Source organism: Dryobates pubescens, chromosome 15 (assembly GCF_014839835.1).
Source record: "Dryobates pubescens isolate bDryPub1 chromosome 15, bDryPub1.pri, whole genome shotgun sequence".
NCBI classification, from domain to species: domain Eukaryota; kingdom Metazoa; phylum Chordata; class Aves; order Piciformes; family Picidae; genus Dryobates; species Dryobates pubescens.
The window spans coordinates 24,117,947-24,139,317 of record NC_071626.1 but is presented as its reverse complement, the minus strand read 5'-3'; the positions used below and the strand labels follow the sequence as shown (position 1 = coordinate 24,139,317).

Genomic DNA, 21,371 nt, shown 5'->3' with positions numbered 1-21,371 from the left:
CAGGGATCAGTGCTGGGCCCCATCCTGTGTAATATCTTCATTGATGATCTGGATGAGGGGATTGAGTCAGTCATCAGCAAATTTGCAGATGACACCAAGCTGGGAGCAGGTGTTGATCTGTTAGAGGGCAGAAGGGCTCTGCAGAGGGACCTTGACAGGCTGCACAGATGGGCAGAGTCCAACAGGATGGGATTTAACAAGTCCAAGTGCCAGGTGCTGCACTTTGGCCACAACAACCCCATGCAGAGCTACAGGCTGGAGAGCAGCCAGGCAGAAATGGACCTGGGGGTGCAGATTGACAGCTTCCTAAAAATGAGCCAGCAGTGTGCCCAGGTGGCCAAGAAGGCCAAGGGCATCCTGGCCTGCATTAGGAATAGTGTGGCCAGGAGGAGCAGGGAGGTCATTGTGCCCCTGGACTCTGCATTGGTTAGGCTGCACCTTGAGTCCTGTGTCCAGTTCTGGGCCCCTCAGTTTAGGAAGGACATCGAGACACTTGAACGTGTCCAGAGAAGGGCAACAAGGCTGGGGAGAGGCCTTGAGCACAAGCCCTACAAGGAGAGGCTGAGGGAGCTGGGGTTGTTTAGCCTGGAGAGGAGGCAGCTCAGGGCAGACCTTATTGCTGTCTACAAATACCTGAATTGTCTGATCCTTAAATTAAGAGGTAGAAAAAGCTTTCCTTTTCCTTGCTGCCTTGTGCGCTGAAATGTCTGGGACTGCTTTTCATGCCTCAGCTGACCATTGTCTCTCAGCAATGTGCCAAAACCTTGAAAACTACCTGAAAAGTGGTTGTAGACAGGAGGAGGTTGGTCTCTTCCCCCAGGCAACCAGCACCAGAACAAGAAGACACAGTCTCAAGCTGTGCCAGGGGAGGTTTAGGCTGGAGGTGAGGAGAAAGCTCTTCACAGAGAGAGTTATTAGCCATTGGGATGTGTTGCCCAGGGAGGTGGTGGAGTCACCATCCCTGGAGGTGTTCAAGAGGGGACTGGACGTGGCACTTGGTGCCATGAGGTCTGTGGTGACAGGTTGGACTCGATCTTTGAGGTCTCTTCCAATCTTGGTGATTCTGTGATATGTAAAGGAGTCTTGGTACATATGAGCTATGGATGTGAAAGGGAATACACCTTGTGAATAGTTCAAGGCATTGTTCCTTCTCTTCACAGTCACAGCCCTCATGTATCACAGTTCGTTGGCCATGGTTCTTTGTATCCACTTACTGTACACCCATTAAAGGCAAGATTTTGATGCTCCTCTGATGTTCAACATCTCTGACTTTGTCCTCTGTCAAACATCTTTCATGCATGCGCTTCCTTACAGAAGTGTTGATCTACAACAGGAGTAGTTCACATTTATAAGCATGCTCACTTGTTGGACACTAAATTTTAATACAAGTTAGTAAGGTACAAGCAGTAAGTTACATCAGGTACTAACACTATTCACTATTAACCTTTACAAAAGCACTTTTTTTGTTAACCATGTTGTTGTTCAGGAAGTTTTCAGACGACTTGGTAACTCAGGATACAACTCATGCTTTTGTTAGACCCTACAGCTAGATCTTGTGTGGATGTTCTAGAGCAGGATGCAGTAGTTCTAGTGTTGGTGCCCTGCATCTAGTAGCCCAAGGCACACTTATGGACTCCTGAGGAGCCATGCTGTTAGACTACCTTCTAGCTACCCTAGCACTACCCAGGCTTACCTGCATCCTCTACCATGAGGGATGGGCTTTGTTAAGGGAAAACTTAACTGTACAGACCAGTGGAAACCTGTTCCAGTCAGCACAGCTTGATGCTCTAGGCAGCAGCTCAGCATGAGCTGTTTCACCTGTTACCCTCTGCTTCTATGCAGGAGCAGATACTTGCTTAATGCATTCTCCCCTCTCCCCAGTCTCTATTACTCTGGGTTTTTTAATATCCAGGTGTCAGCACAAACTACCAGCCAAATCAGTCCACAGCTGATACCACTGTCCAGCACTTTTGGCTTGTGCTGCTTGTTGATCCACAGTCCAGACTAAGGCTTCACATAGCAGCATTGTTGTCAATCAAAGTTTGTTATTCAACTTCTGATGAAGACAGGGCCTCGACACTCCCCTGACATCATTTAAAACACTATGTGGATGATGGTTTCCAGGGATGTTGACAATGCAAGTGGCTTAGTTTTCCAAACTTGGGGTAATCTAAACATTGATTAAAACTGAACACGAACATCTCTCCAATTTCAGCCTGTAAAAGAATGTGATTGAAATAGGGCCCAATTGGAGCTGGCATGCATCTGTAGGGCTGAACATCCCTCCCATTTATTATTCTTTTGCCAGAAAGCTTTGGGCTATGCTCTAGAAGTAAATTTTATTGATGCTAATGCAGTCATGGTTTCAGGATGGATCTTTCTCCTGTGCTCATATACCCTTACCCTGCAGCGTTAAACAGTGTTGATCCAAGACAGAAGATAAAAATCAGTTGCTAGTTCATTCTTTGTCTTCTCTGCTTTTCTATTTTAGCCCCACAGAGACACTTAGCTAGTGAGTAGAGAATTATTATTGCCTTATTTCCTGTATTTTGTTCTTGAGAACTGTTTTACTGTTTCCTTCCACCAAAGAGGAAAAACCTAGTTGGTGAAGACATTTACTAAGCCTTTGCTGGCAGGAGAGACACAGTGTGGAAACTATGTAGTGCACAACTCTACGCAATTGCAGAAGCTCATTAGGCTCCAGAGATCTTCAGGGAGGGCAGGATAAAAGTGTCTTCAGTATTCTGCATTGAAAGGGTACTCCTTCTGATTTTTGCACCTGGAAGAAATCAAAGAGATAAGACAATGCTCAAGGCTGAAATAAATGCCGTAATAGAATCACACTGCATGTACAGAGGAGCCTTAAAGGCTCTGCATTGTTTAACTGCGGAATACATTTGAAACCTATTACTATAGAAATGGAATATGCTACCAACAAGGTGCAAGAGACTAAATCTTGTCTCTCTAGATGTGAATCAAAGGTAAAAATCATCTTTGCTCCTCACCCAGACAATAGCTGCCAAGGGAGGGGATGGTGAGCAGACACCACTGGATAAGGACTCTCTGGAATGTGCATAGACAAGATCATCTCTACCCAGAAAGGGTACCCCAGAAAGGGAGGATGGAAAAAAGTCCAGGTGGTGAATCCATTGTCCACTTATCTAAAAAATCCTGTGACTAAAACACTGTATAAAAAACCTGGGCAATGCCTGCTCAGGAGAAGAAAAACAGAAGAACATACAGGGAGAGAAAAGGACAGACACAGGAGAAAAGACATTACCATGTAGCCTGGATGCAGCAGACCAGGAGGAACCCTCTCTCCATGTCCTAAATTCCACCTGCTGCAACTCATGGAGCTGAAGAGGCTGCACAGAGAAGGACTTGGACTTTGGGATCTCTCCCTCCCCTCCTCTAGCAGAGGACAGCACAGCCAACAAGGATGACATCTCCTCCACACCAAAGTGGCAGCAGCCTTCCTCCACAGACCCAAACTGTCTTGGTAGGTGTGGTAATACAATTCCTCTCCTCTTCTCTCTTATTTTTCCCTCTCTCTCTCCCTTCTTCTGTTCCATCCACTTTATTCTATTAATAAATAGCCTCACTGTTGATATTTTGGGCTTGTTTGTGCCTCTAATTTCATAACACAGGAACATTCAAAACAACTGAGGCTCATTCCCTCTCCAGACCAAGACACAAGGTCAAGTCCTTTCCTATTACTCAGGCACTGAACAATGATGGGAACAAGTTCCTTTCTAGACAGTTAAAATTCATGCTGCTTACAGAGATAACAGCAGTTTCTGAGGCCTTTCAGACAAGACTTGTTTTACTACAGGCTTCCAAGGGGCACATCTGCAAGCAGTCATTCTTCATGCTGTACTTCAGATGGTCACTCTCTGCCCCAACCACCTGCATGACAGCTGACTTCAGTTTATAAGGACTCAGGGGAAAAAAAAAAAATCAGGCCAAAAGAGCCTACTGGGCCCCATGCTCTTGGACATCTTTACTGATGACCTGGCTGAGGGCACTGAGTCCATCATCAGTAAATTTGCAGACAACACCAAGCTGGGGGCAGGAGTTGATCTGCTGGAGGGCAGAGAGGCTCTGCAGAGGGACCTGGACAGGCTGGACAGATGGGCAGAGGCCAAGGGCAGGAGATTGAACACATCCAAGTGCCAGGTTCTGCACATTGGCCACAACAACCCCATGCAGTGCTACAGGCTGGGGGCAGAGTGGCTGGAGAGCAGCCAGGCAGAGAGGGACCTGGGGGTGCTGGTCAGTGGTAGGCTGAACATGAGCCAGCAGTGTGCCCAGGCAGCCAAGAGGGCCAATGGCATCCTGGCCTGCATCAGGAACAGTGTGGCCAGCAGGAGCAGGGAGGCGATTCTCCCCCTGTACACTGCACTGGTTAGGCCACACCTTGAGTCCTGTGTCCAGTTCTGGGCTCCTCAGTTTAGGAAGGAGGTTGACTTGCTGGAGCGTGTCCAGAGAAGGGCAACAAAGCTGGGGAGGGGCTTGGAACACAGCCCTGTGAGGAGAGGCTGAAGGAGCTGGGGTTACTTAGCCTGGAGAAGAGAAGGCTCAGGGGAGACCTCCTTGCCCTCTACAACTACCTGAAGGGAGGTTGTAGCCAGGAGGGGGTTGGTCTCTTCTTCCAGGCAAGCAGCACCAGAACAAGAGGACACAGTCTCAAGCTGTGCCAGGGGAGGTTTAGGCTGGAGGTTAGGAAGAAATTCTACACAGAGAGAGTGATTGCACATTGGAATGTGCTGCCCAGGGAGGTGGTGGAGTCACCATCACTGGAGGTGTTTAGGAGGAGACTTGATAGGGTGCTTGGTTGCATGGTTTAGTTGATTAGGTGGTGTTGGATGATAGGTTGGATGTGATATCTCAAAGGTCTCTTCCAACCTGGTTTATTCTATTCTATTGCTCATTTCTACAATATAGTCAGAGCCAAAGTTATCACATACAACTCTCCTTTTGGAATTCCCAGCACACAGTTTCTTGGTGAAAGGATTCAGTATCAGTGTATGATACAAGCTATACTCAATCCTTCAGTCAGCAAAGTGGCAATAACTCCACTAAGATGTTATGTAGCAGATGCCTCATTCCTCAAATGATTTAAGATCTCAAAATCTACCCCATCTACACCACCTGGTGTGAGCTGCAAGATCAGAATAAAGATTATTGAAGATGTAGGAGTCGGGAGGAAACAAGCTGTCACTCACGTGAGCATTTCACAGATCCTCCAGTTCCTGTTCAAGCTGAGGAGGGTTGCCATTTCCTCCTTAGTCAATTCGAAGTCAAACACCTGAGAAGAGAAACAGCTGGAAAACACCTCTTTGCACAAGTTAATCAGAAGGAGAATTCATAAGATTGAAGAACAAGTTCACATTAGAAAAGGTACTGGCTAGAAGTGATTGGGAAAGGAAAAGTAGTATCTTGATGTTTTTGAGACTCTGCTGGCAGAGGGAAGAAAACCAGAAAGGCTACCAGTAGCAGCTCCATGTGCCAGCTGTTCAGTGAGCACCTTAGTGTTGCAGAGTGCCTCTGTTTGTGGAAGATACATTTATTCCATTGCCAAAGAACATATGAAATATGAAAGTCTTTCAATAAAGCTACTTACGTTACTTCTGAAATCTTGATGTCAAATAGCAGAAACAAAAGCCCTGACTTGAGGAGCAGTTTGACACCAGCACTTTTCCATTAGCATTGCTAATGTTATTTGGAGGAACATTACTGTGTTTAGGCTCTAAGGAAGCCCAGCCTGTCACTTCATCCACCAAACCGAGGAGACACTATGTAAGGTAACTGAGCTTATCAGCACACTGTTCTGAGAGCTCTGCCTGCTGTTCCTTCAGCTGTGGTTTTCTTTGGAGCCCTAGATTCCAGACAGGTAAAAAGCCCACTCATGAGAAAGAGAAGGGTGAGAAAGGATCACTGCCTGCTCTGCAGGGAGAAGGCACAGCATGCCTGAAGGGCAGCACCCAGGTCACTCCTGAGGACTCACCTGGAAGTTCTCCACAATGCGCTGTGGTGTGACAGACTTGGGAATCACAATCACATTTCTCTGGATCTGGAAGCGAAGCAGAACCTGCAGGAACAGACAACTGAGTCATTTCTCCTGCTCTGGAGGAAGCAGAGCCTGTTGGAACAGCTGCTTTCCCTGAGCCATGCCCACTTCTTCAGAGCTGCATCTCAAATCATTCCTGTCCCTGTGGCCTAGGTATTGCTTCCTGTATAGGGAAGGGCAGCAGTGAAGGCCCACATGGGAGGCCTCCTTTCCCATTCAGTTTTGAGATAGTAAATTCCTTTTCTTCAAATATAACAAGTCCAAGTGCCAGGTGCTGCACTTTGGCCATGGCAACCCCATGCAGAGCTACAGGCTGGGGTCAGAGTGGCTGGAGAGCTCCCAAACAGAGAGGGACCTGGGGGTGCTGATTGACAGCTGCCTAAACATGAGCCAGCAGTGTGCCCAGATGGCCAATGGCATCCTGGCCTGCATCAGGAACAGTGTGGCCAGAAGGAGCAAGGAAGTCCTTGTGCCCTGTACTCAGCACTGGTTAGGCCACACCTTGAGTCCTGTGTCCACTTCTGGGCCCCTCAGTTTAAGAAGGACATTGAGAGACTTGAACGTGTCCAGAGAAGGGCAACAAGGCTGGGGAGAGGCCTTGAGCACAGCCCTGTGAGGAGAGGCTGAGGGAGCTGGGGTTGCTTAGCCTGGAGGAGGCTCAGGGGTGACCTCATTGCTCTCTACAACTACCTGAAAGGTGGTTGTAGCTGGGGTGGGGCTGGGGGGTTGGTCTCTTCTACCAGGCAACCAGCACCAGAACAAGGGGACACAGTCTCAAGCTGTGCCAGGGGAAGTTTAGGCTGGAGGTGAGGAGAAAGTTCTTCACTGAGCGAGTCGTTCGTCATTGGGATGTGCTGCCCAGGGAGGTGGTGGAGTCACCGTCCCTGGAGGTGTTCAAGAGGGGATTGGATGTGGCACTTGGTGCCATGGTCTAGTCATGAGGTCTGTGGTGACAGGTTGGACTCCATGATCCTCGAGGTCTCTTCCAACCTTAGTGATACTGTGATACCTTGGCGTTCAGTAGCCCAGGATCACTGCAAGGCTTAATTCTCTGCAAGAGTATTTGAGAGGGGAAGTTACATCTGAAGATGAGTTCAGAATCATCTTCTGGCTGAGGGCCAAAGACAGTAGTAGCATATACTGTGGACCACAAAGTGGGTAATCTACATTGCTTGTTAACACCACAAGAGAGCATCACAGCTCACAGGGAGCACTAAGAGAGGCTGTACCCCCTCTCTTTTCTTAATGGTTGTGTTACAGGATGCAATACCCACTGCACTGCACTGACCCACCTGTGCTGGGGTTTTGTTGTGTTTGGCTGCAATCTCTTTGACTTTGGGATCATCCAGAAGGGAAGGTGCATCTGGCTTATCCCTACAAAAAGGGGGAAAAGAGAAAAAAATCAGCAAAGAATCATTCCAGAAAGATTCTACCTAGCATGAGTAATTTAAAACCAAAAAGACACCTGCACCATTACTCATTCAAGTAGTTCCAATGTTTTAAAGTGAAACCACAGTAACCCACTTGGAAATTACCTGTCAGGGCGTCCAAGGGGACAGTATGCTGTCACAGTGATTCCTTTAGACTGGCAATAGTTGATAAGCTTCTCTTGGGAAAGGTATGGATGAGACTCAATCTGCCAACACAGGAGCAGAGACTGACAGCTGTAAAACTACTGCAGTGTTCATAGGCTCACAGGATGTTAGGGGTTGGAAGGGACCTCCAGAGATTGAGTCCAACCCCCTGCCAGAGCAGGGCCACAGAATCTAGCACAGGAACACATCCAGACATGGCTGGAAAGTCTCCAGAAAAGGAGACTCCACAACCTCTCTGGGCAGCCTGTTCCAGTACTCTGTGACACTTACAGTGAAGAAGTTCCTCCTCATGTTGAGGTGGAACCTCCTGTGCTGTAGTCTATACCCACTGCCCCTTGTCCTATCACAGGGTGCAAGTGAGCAGAGCCTGTCCCCTCCCTCTCAACCCCCAGCCCTCAGGTATTTATAAACATTTATTAAATCCCCTTTCAGCCTTCTTCTCTGCAGACTAAAGAGCCCCAGGACTCTCAGCCTCTCCTCACCAGGCAGTGCTGCAGTCCCTTCAGCATCCTTGTAGCCTTCCCTTGGACTCCCTCTAGCTGATCCTTGTCCCTCCTGAACTGGGTAGCCCCAAACTGGACTCAATACTGCAGGTGCAGCCTCACCAGGGCAGAGTAGAGGGGGATGAGAACCTCCCTTGATCTGCTGGACACACCACTTAGTGCACCCCAGGATCCCATTTGCCTTCTTGGCCACAAGGGCACATTGCTGTCCCCTGGAGGATTTGTTATCAACGAGGACACCCAGGTCCTTCTCCACAGGGCTGCTCTCTAGCAGATCACCTCTTAACCTGTACTGGTGCAGTTTATTATTCCTTCCCAGATGCAGGGCTGTGTACTTACCCTTGTTGCACCTCATTAGGTACCTCTTTGCCCAGCTCTCCAGGAGCATGGGGAATACTTGAGAAGTTTTTTTTCCCTGAATCCTAATTTCCTAAACAGAGGCTGCCTTCATCCTACCCTGCATGTGGTCTGTGTGATGACAGAAAGCAAATTCTGCAGGGCACCAGCAAAAGCTTATGTGAGTTTTAGATTTTGTTCCAAAAGGCTTTATAACAGCCATTGCTAGTCAGAATAGCTTGTGTCTGGAATTTTTTATGCCTCCAGAGAGAAGGCTTCATAGGAAAACACTCCATAATTGGTAAAAAGAGGTTCAACAAGGCAAGACAGAGGAAGCATTCAGGTCTTTTTTGTACTGAGGAATACCCACAGAAAGGGATTTAGAGTACATGCTGTCTCTTTTCTGTTCTCCCTTTTTCTACCCATTCAATTGTAATCAGATCTTTAGAATCCCTGCAAACTATTCACTTGCAGTCACTTAGCAGCTTACCTGGTTATTCACAGGCTTGTGCTTCAGCCCTGGCTTGTTCAAGATCCTTTCAGTCTGCTCACGGTTAAAGTTTGAGATCCCAATGGCTTTCACCAGGCCAGCATCCACCAGCTCTTCCATGGCCTGGCACAAAAGGAGAAGTCAACACCCAGTGTACAAGACAAAAATCTTGGTATGTTCTTCCTCACATGGCTTGTTTCCTTTCGTGGGAAGCACAAAACTGCTTGGGCTTTTTAATTCTCAAGGGCAGAAGTGGTTACCTGTAGTATCTGTGCCATGTCTTCCATCACAGCAGAGCCCAGAAATCATTGCAAAGCCTCAAAAAGGAAAAGACAACTCTACTACTGTCACTCTCTGGAAGATTATGCCCTAGGAGGATGGCAAGAGCACAACTTAAGTTGGTATTTCTACAAAATCTGTTGGAGCAATTCAAAGAACTGCAAGAGAACTGTGCTGGAGAAAAAAAAGCATACAGGCATGGTCATATAAATAACTTTGACTAACACTCTGGCCTGCAGCTCCACTGAAAGCCCTGAAGAAAGGGACTTGTGGGTGCTGGTGGATGAGAGGCTCAACATGAGCCACCAGTGTGCCCTTGCAGCCCAGGATGTGATTGGCTTTCTGGGCTGCATCAAGAGAAGCATAGTCAGCAAGTCAAGGGAAGTGATTCTCCCCCTCTGCTCCACTCTGGTGAGACCCCACCTGGAGCTCTGTGTCCAGTTCTGGAGCCTCTATTACAGGAAGGATCTGGAGGTGCTGGAAGGTGTCCAGAGACGGGCCATGAGGATGATCAGAGGGCTGGAGCTGCTCTGCTATGAGGACAGACTGAGGGAGTTTGGGCTGTTCAGTCTGGAGAAAAGAAGGCTCCAAGGAATAGAATAGAATCGACCTGGTTGGAAAAGACCTTTGAGATCGAGTCCAACCTGTCATCCAACACCATCTAATCAACTAAACCATGGCACCAAGCACCCCATCCAGTCTCTTCCCAAACACCTCGAGTCATGAAGACCTTCTTGTGGCCTTCCAGTATCTGAAGGGGGCTACAGGAAATCTGGGGAGGGACTTTTTAGGGTGTCAGGGAGTGACAGGACTAGGGGGGTTGGGGGAAAAAAAAAGGTAGCTTGAGATTGGATGTTGGAAAGAAGTTCTGCCCTATGAAGGTGAGGGCACACTGGCACAGGTTGCCCAGGGAGGTGGTGGAAGCCTCATCCCTGGAAGTGTTTAAGGCCAGGCTGGATATGGTTGTAAGCAACCTGCTGTAGTGTGAGGTGTCCCTGGCCATGGCAGGGAGGTTGGAACTGGATGATCCTTGAGGTCCCTTCCAACACTGACAATTCTATGATTCTATGAAAGCTACCATGTAGCTCAGTGACTTGAGATGCTAATGCACAGGGGCTAGGAATATGCACTTCTAAAGCAGCCATCCCATACTTGGGTTAATTCTTTCCAACTAATTCTGCATGCACACATGAGCCATCACGCTGTGACTGCTGGAGCTAATGCCACTGCTGAGGACAGAAGATTTGACTCTTCCCCTGTGGCTGATCTTACCTCCCATGTCTGTAGAAGATCTGTGTTGCTGGGTACAGACATGCCCTTGTCATCCATGGGAAACAGCTCCTCTCCTGCCTGTCAGTGACAAAGAAAATGCTTGAGAATCTGGTGAGAAGTTCACTTAATGCCATGAGAGCTCACAACCATGACAGCTTAAACTTCCAGTGCAGGCAAGAACACCAGTTCTTGTCTACATTGTCACTCCTTGCTGAGGAGCATGAGAAATTTAAGACACTTGTCAGTGACCATTTCTTGGAAGGACAAGGTTTTCTGCTGGATCCCTCAAAGTGTTGACTCACCCAGATACCTACAGAAAAACTGCTCTGAACTAGGCTCCAGTCTCATACATGTTCACTTGATGTACTGTTCTTTATCTGGAAGGGCATCAGGGAACCTAGCTGGGTACTGGGAGCTTTGGTCTACAGAACACCAGGTCTGCTGAAAAGAGCTATTGTGTACAGTGACACTTCTTCCATGACAGAACTCAGTGGAAAGCTGCTAATGCTCGAACAGCCTTTGTGTAAGAGTTATGAAACGACATCAAAACTTGAACTGTTTGGAACAGCTGTTTGCTGCTGTCACCATGAGACAGTTTTGTTCTCATAAGGCTAAAACAGAGTATGAAATAACAGTGCCAGGTAGGATGGAGACTGATTAGACTGTGGCAGAATGGAAAGGCTAAGACTAGAAACAGTCCAAGGGACACATCCACTCCTCCACTAATCTGTGGGAAAGTTTAGGCATCCAAGGAGCTTCATCTTTTGAATTCCTGCCTCAAGGGACCACTAAGGCATCCACAGGCAAGGTCAGCTCAATCTGCACTGTATTGAGGACTTGCCAATTGAAGAATTAAGTGGAAAGGAGCATTTTCTTTTGCTCTGTCATTCCGTAACACACAGGGGAAGATTCCTTGTGGGCCACGCGCAGCCTTCCCTCCCGCACGGGGCATTTCTGAGACGAGCATACACTGATTCCTAAGCAAAACGGAGAGCAGCCCATCTCATGCTTGCAGTCACAACTCCTGCCGCTAGTTTGCAGACCATCATTCCCAGGATCAAAGGAGTATGCAAGCAACAGCCTCATGAACCTAGCTTAGAGTCAAGCTCAGCACCACAGCAGTGCAGGTACACACAACAGACGACTGTCTCTCAGCCAGAGCAACCGATGAGCTGTAAAGCCACACAGCTCTCCAAAAGCTGTTAATTCACAAGAAACAAAAGCAAAGTCATTGCCACTACTATACCTTGAACCCAAAAGGCCAGTGCACAAGGTAGAGATCCAGGTAATTCAGTTTCAGGTCAGCAAGGGTCTTCTGGCAGGCTCCCTTCACCAGAGATTTGTCATGAAATGTACACCACAGCTGCAGGAGAAAACCAAACAGGCACACTGACCTCCTGGGTTAAAGCTCTCTGCAGAGTACAGCAGTGCTGCATCTTATTAGGAAAGCAACATGGAATGAGGCCATCCTAGTGCTCTTCAGATGGGGCCTGTTCTGTGATGGCACTGACCCATGACACTGAAGGCAGTATATGCAACGGCAGCAGGGATATTAGAGCAGGATTTGTAACAGATAAAATTTGGTGGTTCCATTAGCTAAGACAATTTGTGCTGCCTCCTTTTACACAGCAGCCCTTTGAAATGCAAAGACTTTTACATGAAGACATGTATCTGTCACTCCTGACTACACAAAACTCCTGCGTTGAATGTAGCTGGCAAAGCTCAGAAAATATAAGACAAGACACAAAAGAATGGTTGGCATCATTCTATACCAAGATAAGAGGCAACTTCAGACTCCAGATAAATAACCTGCTTTCCTTAGTAAGCAAGAGAAAGAGAAACCACCAACCACATCTTCCCTGGGACATGTGCTGGGCAGATAACATTGTGCAAAGTGGCCAAAACCTCATCTTTCCCTTTGTCAGAACGGCAAGCCAGGCTGCTAGAACAAGCACCAGGCTCTGCCAGGCTTGTCTCCTCTGTTGTTCTTTAGCTGTCAGTGAGGTGCTATATCCAAACTGTTTCTGCTTCTGTATCAGTCCTTTACATAGAGTGGCCTTCAACCTCTGCATCAAAGGTTTCTACCTTGCAGGTGTTACCTGGCCCACTCTACCTTTTCCTGCTTGCCTTCTGCATCACTTGGTCTGCAGGGCCAGGTTCCTCCTCATCCATCCCCCATGGGTTTACATAGCTGAGTGCCACACCACAGCAAGGCTATAGTGGTGAAGCCTTATTCTTTTGCAGGGGGTGGGAATCAATCTTGACTTCCTTCAGTGTTACTGGATTGACTGGGGAAGAAAGCTGCCGCCAGTTAAGATAAGGGTAATTTTTCTTCCTGGTCAAAGCTCAAGGGATTCTTCCTGTCCAGTGGCTACAACAATAAAGATTTCTATCAGTTGACAGAGAAGAATCAAACTTTATCACTGTGCTGATGAAGTAAAAAAAGATAGTAGCATAAGGAGTTTTACATTAACAAGCTTCTCTAATACTACAGCATAAAACTACTTTGGTTTCCTATCCCCGATCAAAGGCTCAGATTTTTACCTTACTGACAACGAAGAGGTCCTCTCGTTTCACAGCACCTTCCTTGATTTTCTGCTGGATCCCCTCCCCAACTTCCTTCTCGTTCTGGTACACATAGGCACAGTCAAAGTGGCGGTACCCAGCGTCGATGGCAGCCATCACAGCAGCTGCCACCTTACCTGGAGGGGACTGAAGGAAAAAACAAGGGCATGAAGTGTCTTGATTTGGGATTCTTACAATGCTCCTTATGTAGCTAGAAGGTAACTAAACACGTAAGTGGGCTTTAACGGGAGCTTTGGAACGCTTTCTTGGGTCTGTACACAGCCAGTGCTGCCTGAGCTTAACGCTAGCTTCCAACCATTCTTTCAGCTCCCTCTCAGACAGGCCCATTTTCCAAGGTCCCCTCACTTCCCCGCACCGCTTCTCAAAGAAGCCCTCGGCAGATTCAGGAGGGGCTGAACCCAGCCGAAAGGCCTCGGCGACCTACGCCCCTGGGGCAGAGTCCTACAGCGGCGCAGGAGCTCGAACTGCTGCTAGGGGCCAATGGGCAGGGAGGGATCCTCGGTGTCAGTCGCCGCACCGGTACCGCCGTACTGTGCCGGGGACCTCGGCGGCAGCCCGGCTGACATGTCGCTGGCGCCCGTAGCGCTGCTCCACTCCGGCAGCGAGACGCTGCAGCATGTCAGCAGCCCCAGGTCTCGCCGCGGCCACGGTTACCTTCCACGTGCCCAGCCCCAGGAGGGGCACCTTGCCCGCAGCGCCCAGCCGCGCGTACGTCGCCATGCCCTCGACTCGGAGCGCGCCGCCCGCCCAACGCTTTAACTGCGGCCGGGGCCGCCCCGGGCTGCCAGTACAGCTCCTTCCGGGGGTGGTGCCTCACAACCCCTGCCGGCCGTTCGTACCTCTCGGCCCTCCCCTCCTCAGCAGCCAATCGCCGCTCAAGTCCTGCCCTGATGTCAGCAGCAAAGCAGGGCAACCAATGGAGTCCCGGCCGCTTCCTCTGTAAGGTACGGGGGGAACCACCTGAGCGTGGAGGGCGGGGTGTCCGGGGGGCTCTGCAGCGCCCCCTTCTGCCTGGCCTCCTCAGGCTGACTGGTATCCCTTCGGCAGTCCCAGTTCCTACTGGAGCCGGCGCCCCAGGACGGCGAACCCGGCTGTTCAGGCCCGGCTCCACGCAGGGGCGGCCGCGGCCAGAGGAGCTGGCCGCAGAGGTCCACTTTAGAGTCGGGCTGTGCTGGGGCTTAGCGGTCCACACCGGCCCCTTCAGGGTGGGCTTGCTCCGGTTCGGAAGGAGTCAGTGCTAAGACTCCACTGCTGAGAGATTAAATCTGTTAAAAACCGCGGAGCTGATCGCTCTACCGGCGGGCGCCTTGCGGAGCTTTCCTCCTGGTGAGCTTCCTTCAGGAGCAGTGTGGCCAGCAGGAGCAGGGAAGTGATTCTGCCCCTGTACTCAGCACTGGTTAGGCCACACCTTGAGTCCTGTGTGCAGTTCTGGGCCCCCCAATTTAAGAAAGATGTTGAGATGCTGGAACGTGTCCAGAGAAGGGCAACAAGGCTGGGGAGGGGTCTGGAGCACAGCCCTGTGAGGAGAGGCTGAGGGAGCTGGGGTTGCTTAGCCTGGAGAAGAGGAGGCTCAGGGGAGACCTTCTTGCCCTATACAACTACCTGAAGAGAGGTTGTAGCCAGGAGGGAGTTGGTCTCTTCTCCTAGGTGAGCAGCACCAGAACAAGAGGACACGGTCTCAAGCTGTGCCAGGGGCAATTTAGGCTGGAGGTGGGGAGAAAGTTCTTTCCAGAAAGAGTAATTGGCCATTGGGATGTGCTGCCCAGGGAGGTGGTGGAGTCACCGTCCCTGGAGGTGATCAAGATAGGACTGGATGTGGCACTCGGAGCCATGGTTTAGTTGTCATGAGGTATTGGGTGATAGGTTGGACTTAATGATCTCTGAGGTCTTTTCCAACCTTATGATTCTGTGATTCTATGAATGATTGTTGGTGCACTTGTGGTCTCAATGTTACAAACAATGCTTGCCAGCTCCTGTGCAAAGCCCAAAGCCATCTTACCATGGCTGGTCAGGAGAGCCCAGCAGGCACTACACTGTTGCAGCAATCCCTTTGGACTGACAGTACTTGATCAGCTTCTCCTGGTTGAGGTATGGATGACATTCAATCTGCCAGCACAAAGGCACAGAGATTAATAGTATCAAAACCATGGTGATATTGTTGTGTTGCATGGAATATCTCCAAATCCAATGAGAGCCTGCCTTTCCCCCTCATCTGCCAGAGGCCTGCATGGTAATATGCATCCCTAGGATTGAAGAGACCTATTTATATACAAAGTGCTTAGAAATTTTTTGCTGTAGGGGTTTCACAGAGGCCATCTCTGGGTTCTTTATTATTCTAGAAAATGTTTTCAGTCAAACATTCTCACAGTGTGGTTCAGCAAGATGAGACAAAAGATGAAATATTTGAGTGCCTTGGGTACTCAGAAAAACCCACAGAGATTTAGAGTGCATGCTGTGTCCACTTTGTTCTCCCTTTCTCCATCTCCTTACTCAGCTGTAATCAGATCTCTATAATCCCTGATAGCGTAATCAGATCTCTATAATCCCTGACAGCTATTCACCTGCAGTCACCTAGCAGCTCACCTGGTTATTTGCAGGCTTGTACTTCAGTCCTGGCTTGTTCAGGGTTCTTTCAATCTGCTCATGGTTAAAGTTGGAGACACCAATGGCTTTTACTAGGCCAGCATCCACCAGCTCTTCCATGGCCTAACAGAAAGTGGAGCAAAGTCAGCTTCTAGGGTAGAAGACAGGGTCTGAAGATGTTCTTCCTTCATGTCCCAAGCAGCACAAAGTAACTATTTAGAACTGCAAAATTCTCTGAGGGAAAAGCAGGTACTGGTATGTTAGTGCTCTCTCACTCAAGACCTGATTTCTTGACTTTGTGGAAATTCACACTAAGCTGCATGAGGAAAAGAATAACTACAGTAATCCACTCTTGTGGAAGCACTGGAGGGCTATGGCCCTCATTCTAGGCAAGATCTCTACCTAAAAATGCCTTTTTGTCTGTACAGTTTATTTGACCAATTCAAGAAGGGCACAGCAACTGTGGTGAAGACAGCTGTAGTGTTGTTGTGGTTAAGAAACAAATGTTTTCTAAACACATTCTGGTTTGCCGCTCCACTGAAACTGATGGTGCTCACTGTGGGTCAGGCAGTCAAGTGAGGCTCTCAGGGAAGAGGATAACTGGTGATCTAGGGAGGTTCTCCTCCCCCTCTACTCTGCCGTAGTGAGGCCCCACCTGGGGTATTGCATCCAGTTTTGGGCTCCCCAGTTCAAGAGGGACAGGGATCTGCTGAAGAGAGTCTAATGGAGGGCTACAAGGATGATGAAGGGACTGGAGACCTGCCTTGTGAGGTGAGGCTGAGAGACCTGGGGCTGGTTAGTCTGCAGAGGAGAAGACTGAGAGGAGATCTGATCAATGTCTATACATATCTGAGGGCTGGGGGTCAAGAGGGAGGGGACAGGCTCTGCTCAGTTGCACCCTGTGATAGGACAAGGGGCGATGGATATGAACATGAGGAAGAACTTCTTCACTGTGAGGGTGACAGAGCCCTGGAGCAGGCTGCCCAGAGGGGTTGTGGAGTCTCCTTCTCTGGAGACTTTCCAGACTTACCTGGATGTGTTCCTGTGCAACCTGTGCTGGATTCTATGGTCCTGCTCTGGCAAGGGGGTTTGGACTCGATGATCTTTGGAGATCCCTTCCAGCCCCTAACATCCTGTGATGCCTAATAACTAGGTCATGTCTAATAACTAGGTCACATCTAATAACTAGGTAATGCCTAATAACTAGGTAATGGCTAGGCATGCACATTATGAAAAGCTGCTTTGGACTGCATTATGTTCCCCACAACTGATTTTGCATTTATGAGACAGCAATTCTGTCACTACTGAGTGTCATGAAAGCACAGGAGAGACAGATGAGGACTCAGTACATGTGCCCTCTGCTGTGACTGAATTTACCTCCATGTCTGTAGAAGATCTGTGTTGCTGGGTATGAGCATGCCTTTGTCATCTTTGGGAAACAGCTTCTCTCCTGCCTGTCAGTGACAAAGAATATGCTTCCAATAATTTCTGTTGGGATGCTAAAGAACCAAGCAGGAATGTAAGGAGCTAAAGCTGAAAGTGCATGAAAAAACCTCAGGTAATTCTCATAATAACTTAATTAATTTTTCAGCCATTTTTAATTCTTAGCTGACACAGGGGTCATGGCTATTTTGCCACCTGCTCTCCCAATAAAGGCAGGTATTTCTGCTGATGGTCCACAAAACACACACAGGGAAGCAATTTAGTCATAAAACAAGGTCCAGGAGTCTTAACATGAGTTCATACAATGTGTTATTCCATTAGGCACGTTTAGGAGTAACAGCTTCTTTAGCTGTTTTTAAAGAGGACTAACTCTGACCTGTGAATCTCCACGTTTATACTGGAGTACATCTCCTGAAGAAGGTGCTGCTGACAGAGGGCTGGAGCACCTCTCCTGTGAGAACAGACTGAGGGAGTTGGGGCTGTTCAGTCTGGAGAAGAGAAGGCTCCAAGGAGACCTTCCATTATCTGAAGGGGGCTACAAGAAAGCTGGGGAGGGACTTTTTAGGGTGTCAGGGAGTGATAGGACTGGGGGGAATGGAACAAAACTAGAAATGGGTAGATTCAGATTGGATGTTAGGAAGAAGTTCTTCCCCATGAGGGTGGTGAGACACTGGCACAGGTTGCCCAGGGAGGTGATAGAAGCTTCACCCCTGGAGGTTTTCAAGGCCAGGCTGTAACTAGATGATCCTTGAGGTCCCTGCCCAACCCTAGCAATTCTATTGATTGGCTCACTGTTTAAGTTGCTTTATTAGGGAAATCAGAACAGCCTCTAACTAGACAGCATGGCCAAAGTGTTTTGGATGATTAGGATGTTCTAGATACCACAATATTATGCTCTTCTTCATTTCACTTCACAGATTTGTCCACGTAAAGCTAACTAAAGCAATACTGAGAAGATGAAATGAGGCTAAGCTCAAAAATATTAGAAGAAAGATGTTGAGCTGTGTGTAGCAGAAAGGAAAGGCTAAGGAGGTCTGTGTGTGCATACATATAGATGCAGATGCATACATGTATATCCATATATACACACACAAACTGAAGAACATCTAGTCTGTCAAAGTTTGGTATTGAAATATATCTTTTGATATCCAAGATCAGTGGAACAAAACTAAAGCTCCCACAGACAAGGTCAGCTCAGTCTGGACTGTATTAAGCACTTGGTGGTTAAAGACAGAAATGGAAACCAGGAGCATTTTCTTTCCCTCTGCAATGCTGTAATGTTCACAAGAGAGAGTTTCTGTCAGGCAGCAAAGTACAGCCCTGCTGCCCACAAGGGTAATTTTCAAGTGAGCATGCTTGGGATTTGTAAAGGAAAGTGGCATAGCTTATGCTTGCAGCCAGGAGGCCTGATCTTAGTGCTAGATCTGCATCTATCACAAGGGCAGAAGACACTGTACAGGCAGTGACCTCAAGGGCAGAGATCAAGAGTCTCTCACGTGGCCAGAGTCAAGCTGAATGAGATCTTTGGAGCAGTGTGGTACACACAATGGACTGGAGCAGCACTACTGCTGCAGTTGTTATTGGCAGTTCTGAGGAGCTCTTCCAGAAGGGAAAGCCAAGGGCATTGCTGTTATTGTACCTTGAGCCCAATAGGCCAGTGCATGAGGTAGAGATCCAGGTAATCCAGCTTCAGGTCAGCAAGAGTCTTCTGACAACATTTCTCCACCAGAGGCTTTTCATGAAATGTGCTCCAGAGCTAGAGATAGAAAGCCAAAGAACACTGTGACTTCCTGGGTTAGAGCTCTTGAGTGCTCTCCTGCACAGGAATGAAGCCATCTTAGTGTTCAGATGGGGCTTGTTCTGTGATGGGACAGGGCTGTGATACTGAACTCAGTATGTGCAGTGGCAGTACCTGATCAGACAGATCTATAGTAAAAACTCCGGTTGCACTGTCAGATTTGTGCAGAGCAGAATGGCTTAGCTCAAGAAAACTCTTCTGTCAGATTTGACCACTTGTACACATCCTGCAAAAAAATGTAGCAGGCAAAGCCAAGAAAATATAAGACAAGCCACAAAAGAGTGGTTGGCACCATTCTACACCAAGGTAAGAAGCAACTTCATTATCCAGACAAACAGCCTGCTTTTCTGAGTAAGGGAAAGAGAAGCCACCAACCACATCTTCCCTGGGATGTGCTGAGCAGGTTATACTGTCCCAGGGTAGCCAGATTCTCCTCTTCCTCGTACAGCAGAGGCAGCTCTTTGGTAGGACTGCAAGCCAGGCTGCTAGAACAAGCACCAGGCTCTGCCAGGCTTGTCTCCTCTGGTGTTCTTTATGAGTCAGTAAGTCACTGTTTCCAAACTGTTCCTGCCTCTGTTTCAGTCCTTTACACAGAGTGGTCATAGACCTCTGCATCACAGGTTTCTACCTTGCGAACGCTACCTTTTCCTGCTTCTCTTTTTGCAGCAGCTGGTCTGCAGATGGCCTGTCATCCATCCCCCAGCTCTTCTGGGTATCCTCAGCAGAGTGCTAGACCTCAGCAGGGTACTGCCACAGCTTACCCTCCCTAAATCTCCATACAGAATAGGGTGCAGCAGCAAGCTTGTGTCAGGAGTGACTTGAATGTTATTATGAATTGCTTTATCCCACAGTGTACATTTTGTCTCCAGATCATTCCCTCGCCTCTGCTCTGGGGTGGAAAATCATCAGATCCTTACCTTACTGACAATGAAGAGGTCTTCTCATTTCACAGCACCTCCCCTGATTTTCTGCTGGATTACATCCCCAATTTCACTCTCATTCTGGTACACAAATGCACAGCCAAAGTGGCAGTACCCAGCACTGATGGCAGCCAGCACTGCAGCTCTCACTTGCCCTGGTGCAGACTGAAATATTGCATAAATCTTAAGAATCTCAAATCAGTATAAACACCTGAACAGTTAAATACCTGTATCCTAGCAAAAGAAACATTCAATTCACCTTGTTGAAAGCAATCCCCCTCTGCCCTAGGCTGTTTGCCGAAGACAGCCTCCAGCCGTTTATACCTAGCCCCACTCCAATGCAGGTTTAGCCCAGAAGCCAGGTAGAGCAGAGTCCCAGACAGCAGGACAGTTCTGAAGCTGATCAGTGGGAACAGGGTTTTGTGGCAGGATGCTTTGCAGTACTGGTGCTTTTCTATTCCCTGAAGCTCACAAGGGGCATCTTGGCTTTGGTGTTCAGCTGCACGTAGGTTGCCATGATCCTGCACGCCATCTGGGAAGCCTCACTGCAGCTGCCTCTTGCCCAGCTGGTTTAACAGTAACTTGCCAGAGAAGGGGAAGATAATGAAGGGATGCCAGTGTTCTGGGTCCTCCCATATCTGGCAAACAAGGCTGTGGCTTTTTCCCAACTCATACAACGTTGAAATCAACCAAAAACTGGGGAGGAAATCACACCCCTGGGGCATACAGTGGTGTGCCATGCAGACCTTCCCTCCTGGTGAAGTTCCTTATCAAATGATAAGGGTGGAGGGCATCTGGTATAGGTTGTGTTCATGCAGAGTTCAGCTCCTGTGGTGCCCCAGCCCAGTGGGTATCTTGCTTGTGGCACAACACTGGGGTGTTGCAACACCCGGTTGCAGTTCATTGGTTACTGAATGGAGAGCCTGTTTCATTCAGTGGCACTTCGGCTGTGCTTTGTCCTGGGTAGAGCCAGAGGTGTGTCCCAAAAGCGGTCGATAAACAGGAGTTGCCTGGTGTGACAGAGTTCCCTCACCCTTAGTGCATGGAGCTGTTCCCTCCCTGCTGGTCTGAGGAAGGGCTGAGCCCCTTTGGGTGGAGCAGAGCAATAGTGACCCTGGAATGTTGTGTGCTGATGAAGTGAGATGGCCAGAGAAGCCTTGGTGTGATTTTACAGAGGAAGAAGCAGTTCTTTGTCCCCCCACCCCCCACATGCAGGTGATGGTGCTCATGCTTTACAGGCTGGGAAATGAGCCACAGAGAAGAGAGAAGTTCACACATGCGTGGCAAAAGCGAGAAGTAAAATTAAGTCCACCTTTCCCCCCCAGATCTTAGCAGGGACATCTCTCTGTAAAGATTCCAGGCTTAGCTGCTTTTTCATTGTTTTCCCTCCTTGTTTTGTTAGTACTGGCAGCAGGCCTATCTCTATGGCTTGTTCTTTAGTGGCCAATGCATACACAGAGGAGAGTTTCATAATGCCGGGAAAGGTGTGGGAGTGT

General features: G+C 48.6%; 2 protein-coding genes across 2 annotated transcripts; both read right to left on the bottom strand.

Moving 5' to 3' along the window:
* Positions 1-1,370: 1,370 nt before the first annotated feature.
* LOC104304684 (aldo-keto reductase family 1 member B1) lies at positions 1,371-13,890 on the bottom strand. The gene is made up of 10 exons (XM_009905450.2): positions 13,786-13,890; positions 13,090-13,257; positions 11,792-11,908; positions 10,546-10,623; positions 8,995-9,117; positions 7,606-7,706; positions 7,363-7,444; positions 6,008-6,091; positions 5,226-5,308; positions 1,371-2,779 (listed from the first exon to the last, which is right to left on the bottom strand). Exons 1-10 carry the CDS (start codon positions 13,849-13,851, stop codon positions 2,737-2,739), a joined length of 945 nt encoding a protein of 314 aa, XP_009903752.1. The 5' UTR covers positions 13,852-13,890; the 3' UTR covers positions 1,371-2,736.
* Positions 13,891-15,159: 1,269 nt separating this feature from the next.
* Positions 15,160-20,466, bottom strand: LOC104304683 (aldo-keto reductase family 1 member B7-like). Its single transcript, XM_054167609.1, is given in 7 exon segments — positions 15,160-15,237; positions 15,715-15,837; positions 16,027-16,030; positions 17,092-17,168; positions 18,797-18,913; positions 19,873-20,058; positions 20,348-20,466. Coding segments are annotated over 7 exon segments (645 nt in total). The 5' UTR covers positions 20,408-20,466.
* Positions 20,467-21,371: the final 905 nt, after the last annotated feature.

Coding starts and splice junctions, on each gene's coding strand:
- LOC104304684 (XM_009905450.2), bottom strand. CDS start 13,851: ATGGCGACGTACGCGCGGCTGGGCGCTGCGGGCAAGGTGCCCCTCCTG. Junction 9,118..10,545: donor ATCTTCTACAGACATGGGAG/GTAAGATCAGCC, acceptor CTTTTGTGCCAG/GCCATGGAAGAGCTGGTGGA. Junction 5,309..6,007: donor GCATTGTGGAGAACTTCCAG/GTGAGTCCTCAG, acceptor TTCTCTTCTCAG/GTGTTTGACTTCGAATTGAC.